General features: G+C 41.4%; 3 protein-coding genes across 6 annotated transcripts; all 3 read right to left on the bottom strand.

Moving 5' to 3' along the window:
• Positions 1–33: 33 nt before the first annotated feature.
• ssr4 (signal sequence receptor, delta) lies at positions 34–3,062 on the bottom strand. The gene is made up of 6 exons (XM_069141295.1): positions 2,896–3,062; positions 2,526–2,644; positions 2,358–2,432; positions 1,391–1,480; positions 1,202–1,267; positions 34–624 (listed from the first exon to the last, which is right to left on the bottom strand). The coding sequence occupies exons 1-6, from the start codon at positions 2,942–2,944 to the stop codon at positions 520–522; spliced, it is 504 nt and encodes a 167-aa protein (XP_068997396.1). The 5' UTR covers positions 2,945–3,062; the 3' UTR covers positions 34–519.
• Positions 3,063–4,934: 1,872 nt separating this feature from the next.
• LOC138192998 (SLIT-ROBO Rho GTPase-activating protein 3-like) lies at positions 4,935–14,591 on the bottom strand. Of its 3 annotated transcripts, XM_069140756.1 has the most exons (23): positions 12,974–13,061; positions 12,736–12,820; positions 12,573–12,662; positions 12,154–12,325; positions 11,884–12,046; positions 11,635–11,697; positions 11,421–11,549; positions 11,203–11,331; positions 10,657–10,878; positions 10,462–10,563; positions 9,694–9,873; positions 9,480–9,564; positions 9,262–9,289; positions 9,023–9,116; positions 8,818–8,878; positions 7,908–7,985; positions 7,670–7,798; positions 7,476–7,581; positions 6,801–7,028; positions 6,651–6,706; positions 6,335–6,560; positions 6,206–6,254; positions 4,935–5,668 (listed from the first exon to the last, which is right to left on the bottom strand). In XM_069140756.1, exons 2-23 carry the CDS (start codon positions 12,770–12,772, stop codon positions 5,510–5,512), a joined length of 2,586 nt encoding a protein of 861 aa, XP_068996857.1. In that variant the 5' UTR covers positions 12,773–12,820; positions 12,974–13,061; the 3' UTR covers positions 4,935–5,509. The 3 variants fall into 3 exon arrangements, with proteins under 3 accessions (XP_068996857.1, XP_068996856.1, XP_068996858.1); XM_069140755.1 differs by lacking the exons at positions 12,736–12,820; positions 12,974–13,061 and adding an exon at positions 14,315–14,591; XM_069140757.1 differs by lacking the exon at positions 12,736–12,820 and having other exon boundaries at positions 12,974–13,058.
• A 1,392-nt stretch (positions 14,592–15,983) lies between these two features.
• On the bottom strand, positions 15,984–18,669 carry naa10 (N-alpha-acetyltransferase 10, NatA catalytic subuni). Of its 2 annotated transcripts, none has more exons than XM_069141272.1 (8): positions 18,495–18,669; positions 18,229–18,327; positions 18,080–18,138; positions 17,946–17,991; positions 17,707–17,822; positions 17,547–17,591; positions 16,576–16,660; positions 15,984–16,488 (listed from the first exon to the last, which is right to left on the bottom strand). In XM_069141272.1, the coding sequence occupies exons 1-8, from the start codon at positions 18,513–18,515 to the stop codon at positions 16,282–16,284; spliced, it is 678 nt and encodes a 225-aa protein (XP_068997373.1). In that variant the 5' UTR covers positions 18,516–18,669; the 3' UTR covers positions 15,984–16,281. The 2 variants fall into 2 exon arrangements, with proteins under 2 accessions (XP_068997373.1, XP_068997374.1); XM_069141273.1 differs by having other exon boundaries at positions 15,984–16,464.
• Between the last annotated feature and the right edge of the window lie 316 nt (positions 18,670–18,985).

Below are 18,985 nucleotides of genomic sequence, written 5' to 3'. Positions count from 1 at the left end.
TGCGATCACATGAACCAACACATTACACGAAAAGAAAAACAAGCCATTTATTCATTTTCCTGGAAGAGGCATGTCCACTACGCCTGTTCAGGCCCGCCGGTGCAGTCACATTATTGACATTTCATATAGAGAGATAGTAAGATTAACTTTATTGATCCCAAACTGGGAGATTCTCAAATGATGTGCTTGGCAGGCTTGTTCTTTCTCATCTGTACAAGTCTATATTTATAGAGTCCAGGTTTATGGGTCTGGTATTTCCCCCATCCAAAAAATTACAAAACTCCCTCCACACTGACAAAACAAACTCATGACAATATTCATCCGTAAATTGATAAGACTGATCGCACACAGACACAGTCTGAATAAAAAAAATACAAAGACTGCTACTTTTGCTCCGCGCACCAAAGCAGATCTAGTGGCAAAATCCTGTCGGCCTGCCACGACACTGGATGATGGTCGAGCTCCACCACAATTCAGTCTTTAATGATCGAGCGGTTAAAAAGTTATTGTGGATCTGTTTCAAGCTTGGATGATGCTTTTGGCACTGAAGGCCATGTAGTAGAACAGGATACCGATCAGGGCAGCCACCACCTCAGTGGACACCCATGGGCCGTTCCACGCACCCTGTAGTGAGGGGAAGAAAAAAAAATACAGATTAGAGATTTACAGAAAAGAGACGAAAACGTACACCAACGAACCAAACACTCCAGGTTCAGCTGGTTTAATGGTGCGGATGACTGCTGAGATTGGAGCTTAATTTACAGAGTACACGATGACTAACTGGAGATCCGTTTCACGTATGTTATTCTTAAATGAGCATAAAATTAACTCGTCTTTCTTTTTTTCATAATTACGAAATCAGAAGATTTTCCCAGGATGTCAGGAAAAAGCTTTCACATGTAATCAGGTAAGGGGTAAATAAGGTGAGAACATTGTGTTGACGGTGAAAACCCTCTTATCAAATTGAATCCGAAAATCCAAACAATGAGCTGAAAGGTGGTGTACAGATAACTGCCGAGTCAGGTGATAATTTCATCACTTCAGGCAAACACCTTTTACACATACAAAGTAGTCTTGTTACTCACTATTAACATACAAGGACTATATGATTTATAACTCATGACTTAATTTTTCCAAGGCACAATTATCATATATATATCAGCATTCGCATGTCCAGTCTGAGGTTCAATAAGAGACTCACCCTGTGGTCAATGTTGACAGAGAAGAGAGGCTGAATGGCATTTACATCTTCATTGTTCCTCTGGGCCTGGATCAAACAAGAAGCACACATATAATTCAATTATACTCATGTTTGCTTCAAAAGACAGCACCATCCGAACCAAGTGGAGCTTACAGGAAGTGAAGTATGAGCTGTAGATCAAACACTAACCTTGCGCAGGGCACTGTAGGACTCCTCATCGAAGAATTTGACCTGATATGTTCCAGAGCTGGCCTGTTTGTGAGGAAGGCTCCAGGACACCTGAGAGAAGAAGGTGTATGTTCATTTGTTTTCCCACCCCACAAGTGTCAAAATTTAAATTCTTCAGTCTTTACTCAGAGCCCGGGGGTGTATGTTTACGACCTGCTGAGAAATATTGTTGAAATAAGGACGTTTACACAAACTGTTGTCTGGATGTGAAGTCGTAAAGAGAAACAAGTGTTTAAAGTTGCTCCAAATGGGAAATCTCAAAAGAGAGGCGATGAGTGAATTTAACAATCACACAGGTATTGTGTCGTAAACCTCGTGACACCACCGGTCATTAGTTGAAAATGAAAATATCTATCTTATCAACAATAATTGATGTGTGTTTTTTTTTTTTTAAATGAACTCAACATTTGGAAATTGGCCATCTGAGGAGTTATTTACCGTTGAGGATTAAAACCAACAGGTCAAACACATTCTGTGACCTATAATCACCTAAGAGTCACTACACCTAAGATTTTGTATTTGAGACAAGGGTTCAGCGATATTATTTCATTCTATCATTATATGAGGCAAGGTATCATGTGTTTTGAATATCATAATATCTAGATATAGACTTATTGTCCTTCCTTTCTGATTTTAATGGCAGCAGTACAGTAAAGTGATGTCATTTTCTGAACTTATCAGACTGTTTTAGCCATTTTAATATTTGTCTTTACCCATTTGGTTATTACATCCACATTACAGTACTTATGACTATTGATCAAAACTCTTGATATCTAAATATCCATCCATTCATTATCTATACCAGCTTTATCCTGAACAGGGTCACGTGGGGGGAGAGGGGGAGGGGGGGGGAGGAGGTCCACGTGGGGTGGGGTAGAGGGGGGGGGTGTCCCAGTGCGTGGATCAGTGCCTACATTTGAACCCATACCTGGTATTTGCCAACATCCTGACCTCTCGTCACAGGGAACTGTCTTCCATTGACATCAGCGTACAGAGTCACACTCTGCAGAGGACAGAAATGACCGTCAGTGAGTGGAAACATCGACAACTGACCGTGTCGGCTGTTTGAGGGGGTGTCAGGGGGGGGGACAGCTACCTGCGCTCCGTTGGCACAGGCCAGGCTGAGTTCAACGATGAAGACGGACTCGGAGGAGATGACGGCGTCAGAGGTGGTGTAGGCCGACGGAGTGATCACCGGGTCTGTGCAGCTCTCTCCTGTCACCACAGACAAAGCAGAGCAACGGTTAGATAAAGCCTTGGGACACCGCTGCTTCGTCCGGACGGGAGGGGTAGGGGGGGGGGGGTGTTCATGAATAATGCAAATCTCACAAAGGTTTAAATAAAAGTTAAAAGAAAACTGGAACCGAGTAGTGGGTGATCTAGCGGCTAGCTGAGACCGGTTAGCACGGCAGGCTCGTTAACGCCGGCAGATCTCTTCCTCCTGTTTTTTTCCCCCGCGGACTCACCCGAGCAGGCGACCACAAGCAGTGCGAGGAAAGCGGCTATCCGGATCATGGTGGTGTCTGAGAGGTTGTCTGAGAGGGGGTTCTTGTTGTTCCTGAGGTCCAGCTACTGAGCTGCACTGCTCCTCTCACTGACTGAAGGAAAGAAGTCCACCTCAGCTTAGCGAAGAAACACCACTGCGGCTGCGCTGCAATGACGTTTACCGGAGCGCCGCACAGCACTCTGGGAAACTACTCTATCGACACGTCATCTGAATCGGAACAGAAGGTGGCATTAAAATTTCATAAAATTATCCTTTAGATTAAGTTGTACCGCCGTCACGTTAAATTATCAAAGGACTTTTCCTTTGATAATTTCCCCTATCAGACTGTAATTTACTCAACGTTATTCAGAATCATATCTCTACAATTATACACAGACAGTCAAACTTGTGGGTTGTGTATTTATAATTTTGTTTTCTTTATAAGCCTATACGTCATTTACCCTGTGTGTCTCAATTGTTGTTGTTTTTAAAAAAAAAAAAAAAAAAAAATTAAGCTATTAATTATTTAGGCTGTTTTGAAAATTACAATACCAAATGACTTGTGTATCTGCAAAAGCCATTAACTGCGAGTCTTCTGGCAGTATTTAAAAATTTCCTCAAGAAAACAGAAAGCTGTAACTCCCAGCCAACAGTCTGTCTTCACAGAAGTCATGTTGACATGTCAAAACAGTAAAAGCACAGATGCAACAAATACGAATAATCACCAATGATGGCGAGATTCTATTTAGGTGCTCCAGTCCCAAGCAAGGCCTATTGTATACACTGGGTCATTGTGAAGTGGAACAGATGCCGTTAAATGAAACAGTTGTCATTAAGTAGCGCACATTAGTTAGACCTGTGTTTTTCTTGCTCTGGAAGACTTGTCTCATGTCATTTTGTGATAACTTTTGGGAGCTGGTGAATTTTATAATTCTGTTGCCATGATAAACATGTTAATTCTAATTGGCTAGTGTGGATTTTGTCCTGGTTGTGGCGCAGTGGATCAGCTGTTCACCCCTGCAAGGTGACAAAAGGATTATGGGGTATCAAGTCTATTGATACAAGCCATGTATCTACCAAGAGTTTCCATAATCTTAGGAATAAGGAAGTGAAACAAAGTTGTTTGGTCTGGCCTCCGTCAGGGTTGTTCTTTGTTACAAGCTGTTTTTGAGCCTTGTAGACAGGATTTTGATGTATACATGGAGAGAGTGAGTTGTCCAGTTTGAAGACCTCAGATATTCCTCTCTTCTTTATGATGATGTGATTGTGTTGGCTTCAACTGTGCACAACATGCAGTGTAGCAGTTTGCACCAAGGGTGTAAGTGAAAGTCAGCCAACTACAAGATCACGGTTATCTGCTGGTGGGAATTGCCGTGTCCAGGTTGCGAGTGAATGCTGTCCCAAGTGAAGGGGTTTAAGCATCTTAAGACCTTGTTCACAAGTGAGGGAAAAATTGGAGCAAGAGATTGAGTCAGGCAGATTGGTGCGGCATCAGTAATAAAGCAGTTTTTTCGCTGGACTATCAAGTTGGAAAATAACTGTAAAGTAAAGCTGTAGCTTTACACTTCAACCCTCATCTATGATCATGAGTTATGCATAGTAGATGAAACAATGAGATCGCTAATAAGAGTGGCCAAAATTAGTTCACATAGGTTTGTTATGCTCAACCTTAAAGATCGTAAAAGAAGCTTAGACATCCATAAGGAAGTCTCATAGTACAGCCTCCACACTGAAAGGAACCACTTGAGTTGGTTCAGGCATCCAGGGCACCTTCCACCGGAGGTTTTCCAGGGACAACCAGTAGGAGACCCAGAGACAGACTCAACACTGGAGAGGATAAATATGTCATCGTGCCTGGGAATGCTTTAGTATTCATGAGGAGCTGAAAACATTTTGCTCTGGACAGGACTATATTACCTATAATCCCAAATAATGATATTATTTATAATAAAGGTTAAAAAAAAAAATAATAAAGTTCTACCCACATATTACAGTGCTCATTTGTTTAAAATAAAAAAGTGAGAATAAACAAATTATTTATTTGGCAGGTAGTCTAGATATACAGACAAATCATAAAGTGTGAAACAAGTTAGAAATAATTCATATATACAAATTCCTTGCAGATACTGTATTCACAGTTTTTTTTTTTATCAACTCAGTGACTCCATGTTATTTTGATTGACATTTGATGAAGAATGTGTGCTTAGATATGCAGCTTGTAGGGAGCAAGGATTACAGAAAATCTGGAAACCGCTGAATATGAACACCCACACAGATGCAGATATAAAGATGCAACACATCTGTGCATTTCAAGTAATTTTAGTTTCCACATTGTACTGCTGGTCTGCAGTCACAACGGAGATCCACTGCACATGACATGAATGAAAGGTCTTTTGCGTAGCGAGACACTATGTGGAAACGAGCCTAAACCAATCAAGGGAACCTCAGAGACGGGACTGTAGGTCAGTGATCTCAGTTTTCTCAAAATAGATGTGCTGAAAGCTACTGTCAGATCCCTTCACAGGACACCTCAGTTTTTATTAGTATCATCTCGCTCTCTCTCTCTTTTCATGTCATCTACTATGCCAGTCCCATCAGTCCAGTGGCCCTACTCCTCTCCCCCTGTGTCCATCCCACCTCCCTCTCCTTGGGGGAGCCTGGGCAGAGGTTGAGGAAACAGTGGGGGAGGGATCCTGCAGTGTTTGCAGTGAAACAAGCTCCTTGAAGACTGAGTCCATCTGGCGACAGACCTCCTGTAATATGAAATAAACAATGGTGATGAGAGTAAAAAAAAACAAAAAAACAAGACAAAACTTTCTTTGTTCTCTCCACTTCTCTGATTATTGAATCAGTCATTTGGTGTTGCGTTCTAATAAGACACTCTTCATAAAAGATTTGTCATAATTACTTTAAGATAATAAATCTTTTAATGATGCTTTACTGATTGCTTATAAGATGTGTTGGACTGCTTGGTTGTTATAAACCTTTTTGCCTTGTAATTTTCTTCTCTAGTGTTACACCTGCTATCAGGAATCCCTTTGTAAAGGATAGTTCAGCTCATTTACCCTCTGGGAAAATGTTGGAAAGGTGCGGCAAAGGATTTGGACCAACATCTAGTAGCAGTTTAATCATTAATGATTTAACATTCTTAGTTCCAGATGCCTAACAAAACAATTATTAAACCCATGAATTTTATTTATATAATAATTTACAGATGTCAATTAAATGGTTCATTATCACCCAATGGAACCAGAAGCCTGATATCAAACAAAATTGGAAAGAAGACAGACCTTGTCCACTTTAACACCTATATCCTCAGCAGATGAGTGTTGCTGACATCTGTATGCAGAAAAAGACACAAGTACACATTGAAAATATATTTCTCACTCAGACATATCCTTTAAGCCAGTGTTACTTACTCTTTGCGTGCATAACCAGGAGACTGAACCCTCTTTGGTTTACACTGCGGCCCCAGAGGAATCTGAAGCAATAACTTTCCACCTGAAGCGATGCTGCCCCCTGTTGGCCCAGCTGATAACCAGTTGGGGTCTAGAGAGCCGCTGCTGTTGGCTCTGGGGCGCTCTGCCTTTTTCTGTGATCCAAACACGCTGGTGCTGGAGTCAGCTGAGGATCTTGTTTCCAAATCTGTAGCAAGCCACATTAATATATTCTTCTTTATTTTACAAAGACAGCAGCATAGTTTTAATGAAGTGATGAACAGAAATAACAACTCACTGTCTTTGCTATGGGTATACTCCGCTTCTACGTCTCCCTCTTCAATAACAGGCTCACTGTGAGAAAAACACCATCAGATAGTCACTCCACAAAATATTTTTTCCATGTTGTGTGTACATGTGTGTTAGTTTAAAACACGTTTCACTGTACCAGTCATCCTGCTCTAGTGTCATGCATTTCTCGTACACCGGTCCTTGCACTTCACCCTGACTGGGGAAGATGTTTTCGTGCTGGAGGATGATGCTCTTCACCAGGGCATTGATCTGAGACTGCAGGGTGACGGCATCTTCTTCTTGAGCCCCTCTCACCAGGCTGGGGCCAAAACACACGGCCAAATTGTAAGGCTGCATCATGTTCTCATCACTATACTGCGACACGCTGGAGGCAGGGAAGAGAGGAAAAAACATGAGGATAATGATATCAAAATAAAAAGCTGAGAGGCATGCAAGTGACACAAAGAAACAAAAATTCCCTGACGGTCATTTTTTCCGCTTACATTTATCCGGTACAAAAACCAACAAATAGCCTATATAATTTTTTTTTTTTCACAACCCCTCTTCTTCATTTACCATCTACCATAACATTTTCTACATTTAAACTTTAAACTAGTGATTTGGCCTCCATGTTAATTTCTTGTTTCGTTTGGTGGTTTATTAATTACCATGTGAACACAATGTTTTGTGTGCAAGCTGTTTGTCCTTCCTCTAGCCAGTTTTTTTTTGTTTGCTTTGTTTAATTTATAAAAGGAGCAGTCTGTAGGATTTAGGGGCACTTTAATTTCCTGATTGTCTGATGTGATTTCTTTTTTCGATTTACAATACTCACTGATGAAGGAATGCAAAGAGGTATCTCATGACAATGATGACAGGCTCAGGGTAGGAAGAGATGACTGTTTTGAGCTGAGCTGCTCTCTCAGCCTCGTTCTTTATTTCTGAGAAAAGATGATGAAAGAAAGATAAACTGCCGCTGTACATATTCAGCACCACCCATCACATACACATACACTCATTCACACTCACGGGCATGCTCCAGGAGCTGGCTGGTGCTGTCGATGGGGAAGAGTGGACTCTCCTGACCTCTGAAGTATAGCTTCAACACTCCAGCCACAGAGTCCAGGTCGTACCTTTGCTCAGCCAGGGGGTCCTCTCCTGCAGGGGAAGGCCATGGGACACTGCCCCACATTATTAATGTGCCTCAGTGAGCAGAGCTACTATTTAAGTACTCCTAACGCACACACACACACACATACAGGGCTACCTTGCTCAAATGCATGTCTCAGGTTATTGACCTCCACCATAGATCCCGGCACTCTAAAAATCCCTTCATGGTGGAGACCTAATGGGCAGACATGTTATAATTCCTCATTTCTTTGAACTAATCAACACCTCTTATATCCTTAAAAAAAAAAAAAAAGGTACCATGTGTAACATTTGACCTGATTTAACTGTTGTCAGACTATTGAATATGAAGTTATCATCACATGTGTTCCAAATACACAGTTAGGGCTTGTATGGGCTTACTGATACCCCAAGTGGCTCCATTAGGCTGCTCTTAATGATGTATATGACTGTTGGACAGCAACAGATCTTTGTCGTCATGGTAACATTTATAAATACATTGTGACCGTTTGGTTAGGTTTACTTGGTAGCAGGTTTAGGAAAAGATCACATGCCGTGTTCAGACTTTCCACTACATGGCCCACTATATAGTGGAGAATCAAAATACTGGAATGGTTTTGGTGAAAATAAATATGTACAAACGTTATCCAAGTTCACTTATGTACTTAACTTAAAATAATTTATTTTCACCAACAGTATTTTCCTGGGAAAAAGTCCTATGTTTGAACCATTGACCTACCTCCCTACAGGAACTTTTAGGTACTCTTTATACCAAGTCTCCTGACTTCCTCCTTTGTTCCCTTCAAATTACAACATCCACTGGAGGTTGTTTGTAAAAGTATCAGCTTGCCCAGTCAGAACATTAGATCAGTGAATTGAATGGGCGTTAACAACTTTCTGAACCTGCTAGTGGGGTTAGTAGGCCTCTACGAGCCCATATACTTGGGACAGATGTGTGATGATAACCTCCTATTCAACAGTCTGATCCCTGATCAAAGGTAGAAATGTGCATCTGCTGGTTTACTGTTCTTTCAGTCTTAAATACTCACCATTGAGGTTGATAAAGCGAATGCAACTTTCCACAACAATTGGAATCTGCTGTCCTGACGCCTGAATAAAACAAATTAAGGGATGAATTTCAGAAACAAAAAGTCTGATATGTCACTTCTGACTGATACTGGAAAAAGGAAAAATTATACTGAATGCATACTGAAACAGTAAGTGATGCGGTGGTGTAATCATTATTGTAGCTACCTGTATGAAGGAAAGCATGTCTCCGTTGAAAAGCTTGTGCATTAAACTGGCACTTGAGTGATTCTTTCTGACACGCACAGACTTTCCAGTGTGTCTGTAGAACAACATACCATAAGATGAAGACACAATTAACTCCATTTTGTTATAGAGGGACAGCAGTTTTCCAGTATACAACCTTATATGACAATCACAAATAAACATAATGACCCTATAAGAACTCTTAAAACATTCATTCATACCTTGGCTGATGTTCATTAGATGCTTCAGCTAAGAAGAAAAAAGGGATTTAACAAACATAACTGAACCTCTGAGAAATGTGAAATACATCTTAATAATTTGTTGGGTTTTTAAAAAGGAAGAACATTTCAGTGGAAAATAACTCCCCACCGTACAGCAGCTGTTCTCAAGTGACAATTTGAGTCAGCGGTTTGCTTTGCGAGAAATGCAGAAGTGTCACCTTTTTCCACAGCCACTTTAAGCAGGTCGTGTTTGGCTTGTAGCTTAGACACCAGGGAGCTGCCAACGAGGTGCTCTTTCACTTTCTGCAAAACAAATCAAGTCGTTTAAGTCATTATCATGCTGCCAACACAGCCACTGTGGATCCATCAAACCAAAAAAAAATATGTGCCAACTATGCATCGGCAGTTCTTCACTTTAAAAGTCGGACTCACGGTGAAGTAGAAGTTTTCTATCTCCTGCAGATTGGCTCTGCGTCGGGCTACACTGGGCTTGAGTGGCAGATTCTCAATGCTGCTCTCCTGAGATGAACCGCAGCCACTGCTGGACTCCAGATCAACATCACCGATGCAATCCAGCAGGGAAGTCTGGGCTGCTGACATGTTCTTACTGGCCTATATAACAGGAGGAGGAGGAAACAAAAACATGCACCTCAGGTTGGTTGGCGCCGCGGTCGTGGCAGCCTGTTGCAGCAGCTCCCCCTCGGGATGCTGCTGTAGCAAAAGAATTTCCCCTCGGGGATTAATAAAGTACAATAAAATAAAAATAAAAATAAAAAACAACAACAACTGAGAGGAGACCTGCAGCCGAGGTGGATGGCTGTACTATACTCCGGTGAGAATATTGATGGTTCAGATGTATACAAAGTACAAACAAGCATTTTGTCCATGTTGCACAAAATACTAGGATCTGAGATGGGTGTCAAAAAAATAACATTAAGTTGCTTTAAAGTGCTTTTTAGACTTCCATCAGCCTACTTAGGAATATAAATTTGTTAAGAGCTGTGCATATGTGAAAAAGAGAGAAAATAAAACAGGGAAGAAGAAGTTAGTGCTTTATATTGTGGGTTTTTACATAATTTTTTCAATACTTCTCCTTCCTATCTTTACTTGAACTTACGACAATTTGACACTATTTAAAGCCTTGATGGTACCACAAAAAAAATGCTAATGAGGTACTAAGGGATGAGTGATATACTTTACCTCCTCGGTTTCATGGGTAACGGTTTTGAGTCGGCTTTGTATCTGTTTGTATCTGGTCTCCATTTCGCATCTTATCTCCCCCTCTGCACTGACCTCAGAGACCTGAGAGACACGAGGAAATTTTGAGCTGTGCCACACTGCTGTATGATCCAGTCAAAAAGCATTATGTGTAGATAATTCACCTAAAATACTTACCTGGTCTTCGTCATGGGGCTGATAGGGGAAGCGAAGCGGCATAGAGAAGGTGTTGTCGTGGTCCTGCAGGAGGGCGTCTCTGTCCTGGCTCTGGTCCAGCCCGGACACGGTTCCCTGGAGCTGCTGCAGACCAGTGCTCAGGTTCTGCTGGGCCCGCCATCGTCTGGACACGTAGGCGTGCATCACCCGGCCCAAAGAGAGGTGGTACCCTACATCCGCACACTGAAAGAGAAAATGGCATCCCAGACAGTATCGCCTATTTAATGTGGGAGCTTTCAGATCCTGCTGTGTTCTTTAAACATGATATTTTATGTGTTAATCTAAGGCACCATGAGTGTAGTATCAAACTATATTACAACATTTTAAAAGGTTGTTGAATGACCCAATGCGGCGCTAATGAAAAGGCAAGAGAATGCAAAAACTGATCATTAATTTCAGCACCGATTGGTCCATAAAGACTAAATGGCTCTAGATGTAGGGGATTTCAAACTTGAATAGTACAAAGTTTATGTTGAATATAAAAGGTAACAGAACTGATACACTCACATCAATGAGAGTAGAGATGTCTTGGAGGTAGTACTTATTCATGGAGGAGTTGGCAGCATCCAGGTTTAGGAGGTACTCGTTTCGGGCCTTGCTGCACTTCCAGTGTATCTCTTTGACCTTACCTTGTCTCTATAGCACAAATATTTATCAACAAGAAATCAAAGAGTCACATAAGAGACATGCGTGTACAGAATACAGCACAAAGGATATTTACTCACCTTCTCTATCAACCTCTCCAGTTTTTTAGCAGCACTCTGCTTTTGCTTCTCCTCCTGTTTCTCTGCCTCCCTCAGCTTCCCCTCTGCACACACATAGTCTGAGTGATACTGGTAGTATGTTCGCCATGCCTGAACACACAGATACAAAAAGCTGTGCTTCCCTTTGTGTGTTTAGCAAACGGAAAATGCGCTGTGTGGTTGTTTTCTCACTTACAGTTTGTAACTCTGTGGTAACTTTGAGTAATCCATCTTGTAGTTGAGTACAGATTTCTTTACTCTGGGAACATAATGAAGAGACAGAATATGATAAACTGGGATGGTACAACACAGAAGACACACAGTGAGCCACTATGTATTTTAATGATAAGGATGAAAGTGAGAAATGTTAGGTCTTCTTTATTTTAGAGGTGCACTTGTCTTAAATACATGCTGACAGGTTTTTTGTTTGTCGTTGTTATGGTACCTTCTTGGCAAGGCGTTGTGTGTACTCCAAACAGTATGTTAGGGGCTGGATGAGAAGGTTGCTGCAACTTTCACTCAGTCCATTGTGGTCCCTACTTTCTTGGCGGGTCTGGGAAAGCAGAGCCAGCCAGACTTGGGCCGCCGAGTTACAACTGGGCTCCTTCCTGAGCACGTCCACGTAAAAAGAAGACAAGTAAGACACAGGGACAAAGAAAGTTGTAACACAGTGTCTTCATTTAATATATTATGTTATGTGAAGGACTGCCAGTACCGCTTAATCCTTGACGTGAACCTTTCAGCAAGTTTTTCCAGCGAGCGGGCATACTCGCTTTCAATTTCACCCCGTCGCCGCAGGTAGTCTGTCAGGTCTTGCAGCTGTTGGCTCTTCTGCTCAAGTTGCAAGTCCAACACCTTTAGTTGGTCTACGAGCTGGCAACGCACCTCTGAAAGACAGAGAAGAAAGCAGGGGGTGGAGGTGTGGGCGGGGAGGGGGAGAATCACAGGCAGTTAAAACAGAGAGACAATCATACAAGAGAAAGTATGACTCACTCTGAAAGACTTTCTGCAGATGGGAAACCGATTTACAAGGTCTTTTCCCATAAAAGAACATTGGTTGATCACAGCCAAGATGGGTTGAGATGAAGAGGAAAAGGTTTCCTAGAATGATACAGATAAAAGCTGTCCTTTTACCTTTGATCTGAGTGTCGTAATCCACCACACCAACCCTCTCCTTCCGCAGTTTTACATGAGAAGTCATTGTTGCTCCAACTGGGTGGAATTCTGTAAGTGTATAAATAAAAAGTAGTAAGTAAGGGAATACTTTACTTTGTCAACATCTAGCATGAAATATCACCTCTGTCCTGTTCCTTCTGTCTCTCCTTCAGAAACATGGTGGGGATCTGTCAGCATGCAGACTACTGTTCTTTTTGTCTGACAGTCTGTTAACAAAAATAAAGGCCTGTGACCCACTGCTGCACGCTAGCCCACCTCTACACAAGCTGTCACAACTTCAGTGTTGAAACTCCCCCCTCCACAGACCATATCAACTTCCTCCTGCCACAGAAAGAGCGAAAAGAGCATGTTCATCTTACTGTAACACATGTCTGCAAACTGGCCACCCTCTGCTGTCCTTTCCTTAACGGCAGACAACTAGAAAACCAGTTGGCTTGTGTTGCCTGCTGCAGCGTGATCAGTGCAGCAGGCAACACAAGAATTGCACGAGGTGCAGAAATAGCTCTAGCAACATCTCAGCTGCCCTAAAAATAGGGTGAACCTCAAGGCAACTCAGTGGGGATGTTTGTGTCATGGACTAAAGGGGGGTTTCTACTAGTGATACTCAAATTTACTGATGCACTCCCAAGTATATTCTGCATTTCTAATTATAAAGTGACAAATCCAGCATCTCTGACATCTACAATAGATAACCTACTTCTCTGATGACTGTAAATGTTCTTAAGCAAAGTATTTCTACTGAACACATGGGGCACATTTGACTGAGACTTGACTCTAGACAGGATAAACATGAAAATAAACAGCCTCACCAAAAGAAATTCATGTGAGAATTGTTGTTACATGTTATTGCCATTTTTATCATCTTGTGTGACTGAATATTGAAAAAAAAGGATAGACGAGAGGGACAGCAACACAACAGTTATTTAAACACATGATCATCTGACAGACTTTGACAAACTGTCACCATAGTCACTGATGTCTGCAAGTCATCAATTAGTAGGACGACATTTAATGCATATTAGAAAGGGGAAGAAGAAGGTGCTTTCTTGCTGGATCATAACCCTTTGTACGCAGTCATCACACATTCTCTCACTTTCCTCCTGAACTTCCCTTTTTAATTTTTTTCAAAAGCCAAATATCACTCATCAGCATTCTCCTCAGCTGAAATGTGCACTCTTTGCTCCTCCAGCTGAGATATTTACCAGCTGACCTGCTAAAATGACTCTGCTGCATTTCAGAAAACCCCAAAACTCCCTGTAGAAAGGAGAGTGCCTTTTCATTTTTCCAGCCCGTGTCACCCTTTTCCATTATTAGCCCTTTCATTCTTTCTCCATGGGATCAGCAGTGAATCACCACCTCATGTCGCCACAATCTGCTGCAATATTTTATTACTCTTGTCTAATCCTTAATACAACTACAGCTTTTCAGCTGCTGTTGTTGCAATGCTGCTTGATTCACTTTCGACAAGTACCAACACATAGAGGCTTGTCAGAGCTATGTGCCGTTGATGATCTGAGGGCTATGTCTGAAGCCAATAATAACACAAGTGGAAAAACAAAAATCAAGCAGAGCACTCCTTAACAGCACAACAACATGCACTTTTCAGTACAAAGACGCGTTTATGAGGCCGGAACTGTCTGCCCTGCTTTGGCGAGACAGTCAATAAAAGTTTAATACATCCAGAAAAAAAAGAGTCTTACCTGATGAAGAGCAGTCCTGACAAGCCTCTTCTCCAGAGGCAACTAAATAATGCCAGTTAATAGCACAGTAAGCTCTCAACTGTTTCACCTCCCCCTCACATTGGACACGGATGGATGTGGGTGGAGTGGAGCTCATCTCTGACTTTCTCTCTCTCGTTTTTCTCTTTCTCTCTCTCTCTCTCTCACACACACACACACACACACACACACACACACACACACACACACACACACACACACACACACACACACACACACACACACACACACACACACAGTACTGCTGCTCTCTCTTTCTCACCCGTCATCTCACTCACACATTCAGTATGAGGCATCAGTGCGTTATTGTGCATGTAACGAGTGAAAACCCTTTTGTTTTTTTCTCTTTTTCATGCTGCCTTTTGAGCTCCACGACAGGTTTTCTGTCCAATTAAACACGAGCTGTTTTCACTGATGAGTCCTTCCTCACTGCTTATGTGCCCGCTACGAAGAGAAATCAGCTGCTATGGGGTTTTAGTTGAACAAATTAAACAAAACTAAAAGTTATTTTGTGGGTATTCTTGGCCTAAGAGAGCCACAAATGTGCCTACATACTGTAATGACCACCGTTTATAAGTAATGTAGCAAAGTGGCAAACATCCCATGTCAAGTAAAATAGTGAAATAAAAAAAAAACTTGTCACGTTGTAAATTTGTCACAAACAACAAAATACCAGTGCTGCTATGAAATCCTAATGTCTGCAAGATGTGTTAGATGCAGTGAGGTTGCTATCTTCTCACACCTATACACGTGAAAAGTATTAAATGGCTTGAAGGTGTGAAACTGAGTGACTTGCAGTTCAGTGAAGAGCAGACAAACTGTCTGAAAAGGTCGGTGTGCATAATTTGCCATATACCATACACTTCTCTTTCACCAGTTTCCTTCCTCTTAACAGACACAATGGTTGGTGTTATGTAATCAAACAAACAATCCCCTTAAGTGACATGTCTTCAGCCAAAAGATGCACTTTGTTGAGGGAAGTCTCTGTTGAGTGTTAATGCTTTATTTATGGTCTGATCAGATGACTTTTGAGCTTCTCAACACCAACAGAAACATGAACAGAATGTAGAGATCAAACATTCAGTACAGAAAGCAGACTCTTTCATCCGTTTGACTTTGTTCAGATCTCTTGTATCGACATTATTTCATACATTTTTATTTGCAGTAAAATGTGACAATCTTGGTGAAAACTTGTCAGTAAACAAGTTTTCACATGCCTTCAGCGTGTGACTGAATGTGTCTAATGGTGAGGTTTGCAGAGTTCACTGCTGATAGGCTTGTTTTGATCCCACCAGCAAGTGTCGCCAAAGTTAGAATTTAGCAAATTGTACATGCATTAGGTTTCCACAACCAAAGCGGGATTTAATTTGCATCTTCTATACCTCACCTGAATGTGTGTAACAGAAGTAATGTTTGTGACAGTAGATATTAAACTGTAGCCTTTTCATTTGCTATGAATATATTAAGAGATGAGTTTTCTGTCAGGACAATTAAATAACTTAAAACATTATATTGACGTCGTGACTACATTTTCCGCAACATTGTTTGGCTGTTCGACTGTCTAATGGTTTATACTCTGAAGTAAATAAAAATGCTTTGTTTGCAATCACTCAATGAAATAACTGCGATACAGTTTTATTTGAAAGATTTATTTGCAATAATTATTTTCAGAGATTAAAAGAGACCAAATTGAAAAGTACAGGTTGTCTCTCAGTTTAATTTAGGTAACACACCGATTCATGTCATTATCCAAATTTCTTGTTTGTTACTGCAGAAAAAAAAAACCAAGAATTAGGAAAAACCTGTGATGCCAATGTTGGAAAGGCTTTTGGTGCAGATAGCCACAGTCGGTAAAGCCGGAGAAAATGTCAAACCGAGATAAAAAGAGGGAGTGAGGGATGATTTCAAAACTGTCAGGGACTACAGTGTCATTGTGAATCAGAAGAGGAATCTTTAACGTCTGTGCTTTCTGTCGCCTCGCTGACTTCACTCAGCTCTTTGCTCTCTCCTCCGCTGTCTCTCTCACTTTCTCTCTCCTGGTCACCGGAGGCTGACGGGCTCTGGCCAGAAGGTGCCTCTTGACCCAACACACGCACTCCGGGTTTCCTCAGCTGTCGGGACGCACAGAAAGGAGACTGACACAATTACAATCAGAATCTGCTCATTAGAGATGAGTGGTTCTACATGTAACGCAGAACTGGTAAAAATCATGCCAAAATCACCTCGTCGGCCATGTGGGCCAGGTCTCTCTTCATGGCATAGGCATCCTCCCCATCTGCATAGTATTTAGGCTCTACTTCACTAATCCTGTGAAGGAACAACAAGATGACATCAGTTATAGTGACAATAACAAAACCCTGTATTCCCCTGTATTTCTTTTCCTGGGGAGTTTAGAAACCTGGAAAGAGTCTTAAATTTAACTACTTTTATATCAAAATAATACATGATCAAAAGATGAAGCAGTTTCTCACCAGCATTGTACAGAAATCTTTCAAACCCATCGAAACATCAGCTGATATTCTTATATATTATATATATATATCACCATATATATTTATATATATATACATATATTATATATATAACAAAAATAATATAATAATATATATTAATAATAATATATATTATATATATTAATAATATATATAAATAATATAATATTAATAATAATATAATATATTATATAATAATATATTATATAATCACCAAGGAGGAGATTTTACAAAACTTGTACACACACTTGGGTGGACTGTAAGAGCCAACTCTTTATAAATTACCTTATAGATATAATAAATGGATAAAGCTCTTAGCACAGACAACAAATTTCAGAGCAGGAGGTTCAGCAGCAAATATTGAGTCAGATGAAACTCTGAGAAACACCCCTTGCTCTTATCAGTGTTAAAATAAAGAACATTCCTGGTGATATATTTCCACAAGATGAGCGCACATTGATGGCACAATCTCTGGTGCAGTTTCTTGGAACTTATCAGCTGAAATGTAGTCTGATACCAAGATAACTGTAAATTTGTAATATTGGTCAATATACTGCATAAGTCCAGTTGACTTAGTGTTGCAGGTCTTCTTAATATGACCTCAGTACGAGTCCAAGCTGACAACACACCAACAATACCCAGGCAGTACATACACTATACAATAAAAAAAACAAGTAATGATGGCACAGAAACAGACTTACTGGAATTTCAGTGTGTTTGAGTACAGGTGCAGAGCTGCTCGGTTGCTGCGGTGGGGAGAAAACATCGGTGAATCTCTTGGTACGAGCACATTTCTTTTGTTGAAAAGGGATCAACGCAGCTGCACAACAAGTCCACAACAAGCCAACAGTGCACGCGTACCTTTTGCGAACATGAAGCGAGACATATTTAGCATTGAAGTTTTCAATCATGGCCCGGCTGGCCTGGTCCATCAGCTTCTGAGCCAGGCCGAGACGTCTGTGGGACCGCTTCACCGCCTGGAAGACGGAAGGAGGGGTTCAATTTCCCCCCCAAGAGATGTCGGTCAAATAGTCAGTAATGTACAACGTGAACCGTAAAAACGGTGAAAGAAGGGCAGATGTTGTCTTGATCCGTCTCACCAGGGATGTGATGTGTCCATGGGGTACATCATCAGGGTCTTCCTCCCTAAAAGAGAGTGAACAATAGTTTACAACGAACACACAACACATCCGTTCACCTGTCAGCTCACAAACACGGGAGACAAGACACTCACATCTTCGCCAGCACATATCCCACAATTTTCCCATTTTCATCCTCTGCGATGTACGAGAGCTGAAACGAGGAAGAACAGGCACCGAGTGTGAGACAGAAACGGGGTGACAGGAGCAGCGCCACGAACAGGGAGGCAGCTCGGTCGCTCACCTGAGGCCACGACAACCCGTGATAGAAATAGTATTTCATCTGGTAGTTTTCTGGAAGACACAGCAGGTTACAGTGCTGCATGTTCATGAGGTCCTCCGGCTAAAAAAAAAAAAAAAAAAGCAAGAAAACAAACGTCGTAAAGTTGCATTACTAAAAGCATCGATGTGCGGTGTCCGGTCAGATGAAGCGCAGGCTGCGGTCTGCAACGTTAGCCTTAGCTAGCAGCGGAAACAGCGTGGCTGTCCGGAGGATTTCAGCACACTCACCCTTGCGTTTCGTATGTTCATTTTGTCGGCTGGTTTCTTATCAAAAGACTTTGGAAACGCAAATCAATTATACTGCTACGATCAAACAATTCATAATAGTTACGCTACAGAGTTTAAAGGTCTAGTTACGCTAGCTCGCTAAGCCGACTCGCTAGCAGGGAGGGGAGGGAGGAAGGAGCGTGCGGCAACACCGACACACATTTCCGGTCGCGGTGAGCCGGGACTTTCACAATAAAAGTTGTAATTCTTGCATCGGGAGTACAGACCATAAATCGAGGGCAGTCCTTTCACTTGAAGTAGCCTACATTTTGCCAATAATACTTCTAATCCTTTTAAATTTGAATGCAGAATAGGCTACTTTTAGTTTTTTTTTTGTTTTTGTTTTTGTTTTGTCAGGTTATTCCAAGTTGTTTTTAGGGGGCAAGTTAAAGTACAGTCTCAAATCAGGTCAAAGGCCATAGAGGGCATGTTTCAAGTCAGTTTTCATAGGT

Source organism: Embiotoca jacksoni, unplaced genomic scaffold, assembly GCF_022577435.1.
Source record: "Embiotoca jacksoni isolate LCO1_2020_lvr unplaced genomic scaffold, fEmbJac1.0.p SCAF_9, whole genome shotgun sequence".
Lineage (NCBI taxonomy): Eukaryota > Metazoa > Chordata > Actinopteri > Embiotocidae > Embiotoca > Embiotoca jacksoni.
The sequence above is the reverse complement of the archived record's forward strand: the minus strand, read 5'-3'. Positions and strand labels throughout refer to the sequence as shown.

Excerpts from the sequence above, each read along its gene's own strand:
- LOC138192998 (XM_069140755.1), bottom strand. The coding sequence starts at position 14,450 with ATGAGCTCCACTCCACCCACATCCATCCGTGTCCAATGTGAGGGGGAG. Across the intron at positions 6,561-6,650 it reads GTATACCCATAGCAAAGACA|ATTTGGAAACAAGATCCTCA; the intron begins GTGAGTTGTTAT and ends GGCTTGCTACAG. Across the intron at positions 5,669-6,205 it reads TAGGTGTTAAAGTGGACAAG|GAGGTCTGTCGCCAGATGGA; the intron begins GTCTGTCTTCTT and ends TTCATATTACAG.
- naa10 (XM_069141272.1), bottom strand. The coding sequence starts at position 18,515 with ATGAACATACGAAACGCAAGG. Across the intron at positions 17,992-18,079 it reads GGATATGTGCTGGCGAAGAT|GGAGGAAGACCCTGATGATG; the intron begins GTGAGTGTCTTG and ends ACTCTCTTTTAG. Across the intron at positions 17,592-17,706 it reads TCGCTTCATGTTCGCAAAAG|CAACCGAGCAGCTCTGCACC; the intron begins GTACGCGTGCAC and ends TCCCCACCGCAG.
- ssr4 (XM_069141295.1), bottom strand. The coding sequence starts at position 2,944 with ATGATCCGGATAGCCGCTTTCCTCGCACTGCTTGTGGTCGCCTGCTCG. Across the intron at positions 2,645-2,895 it reads GCTTGTGGTCGCCTGCTCGG|GAGAGAGCTGCACAGACCCG; the intron begins GTGAGTCCGCGG and ends CTGTGGTGACAG. Across the intron at positions 625-1,201 it reads CTGTCAACATTGACCACAGG|GGTGCGTGGAACGGCCCATG; the intron begins GTGAGTCTCTTA and ends CCCTCACTACAG.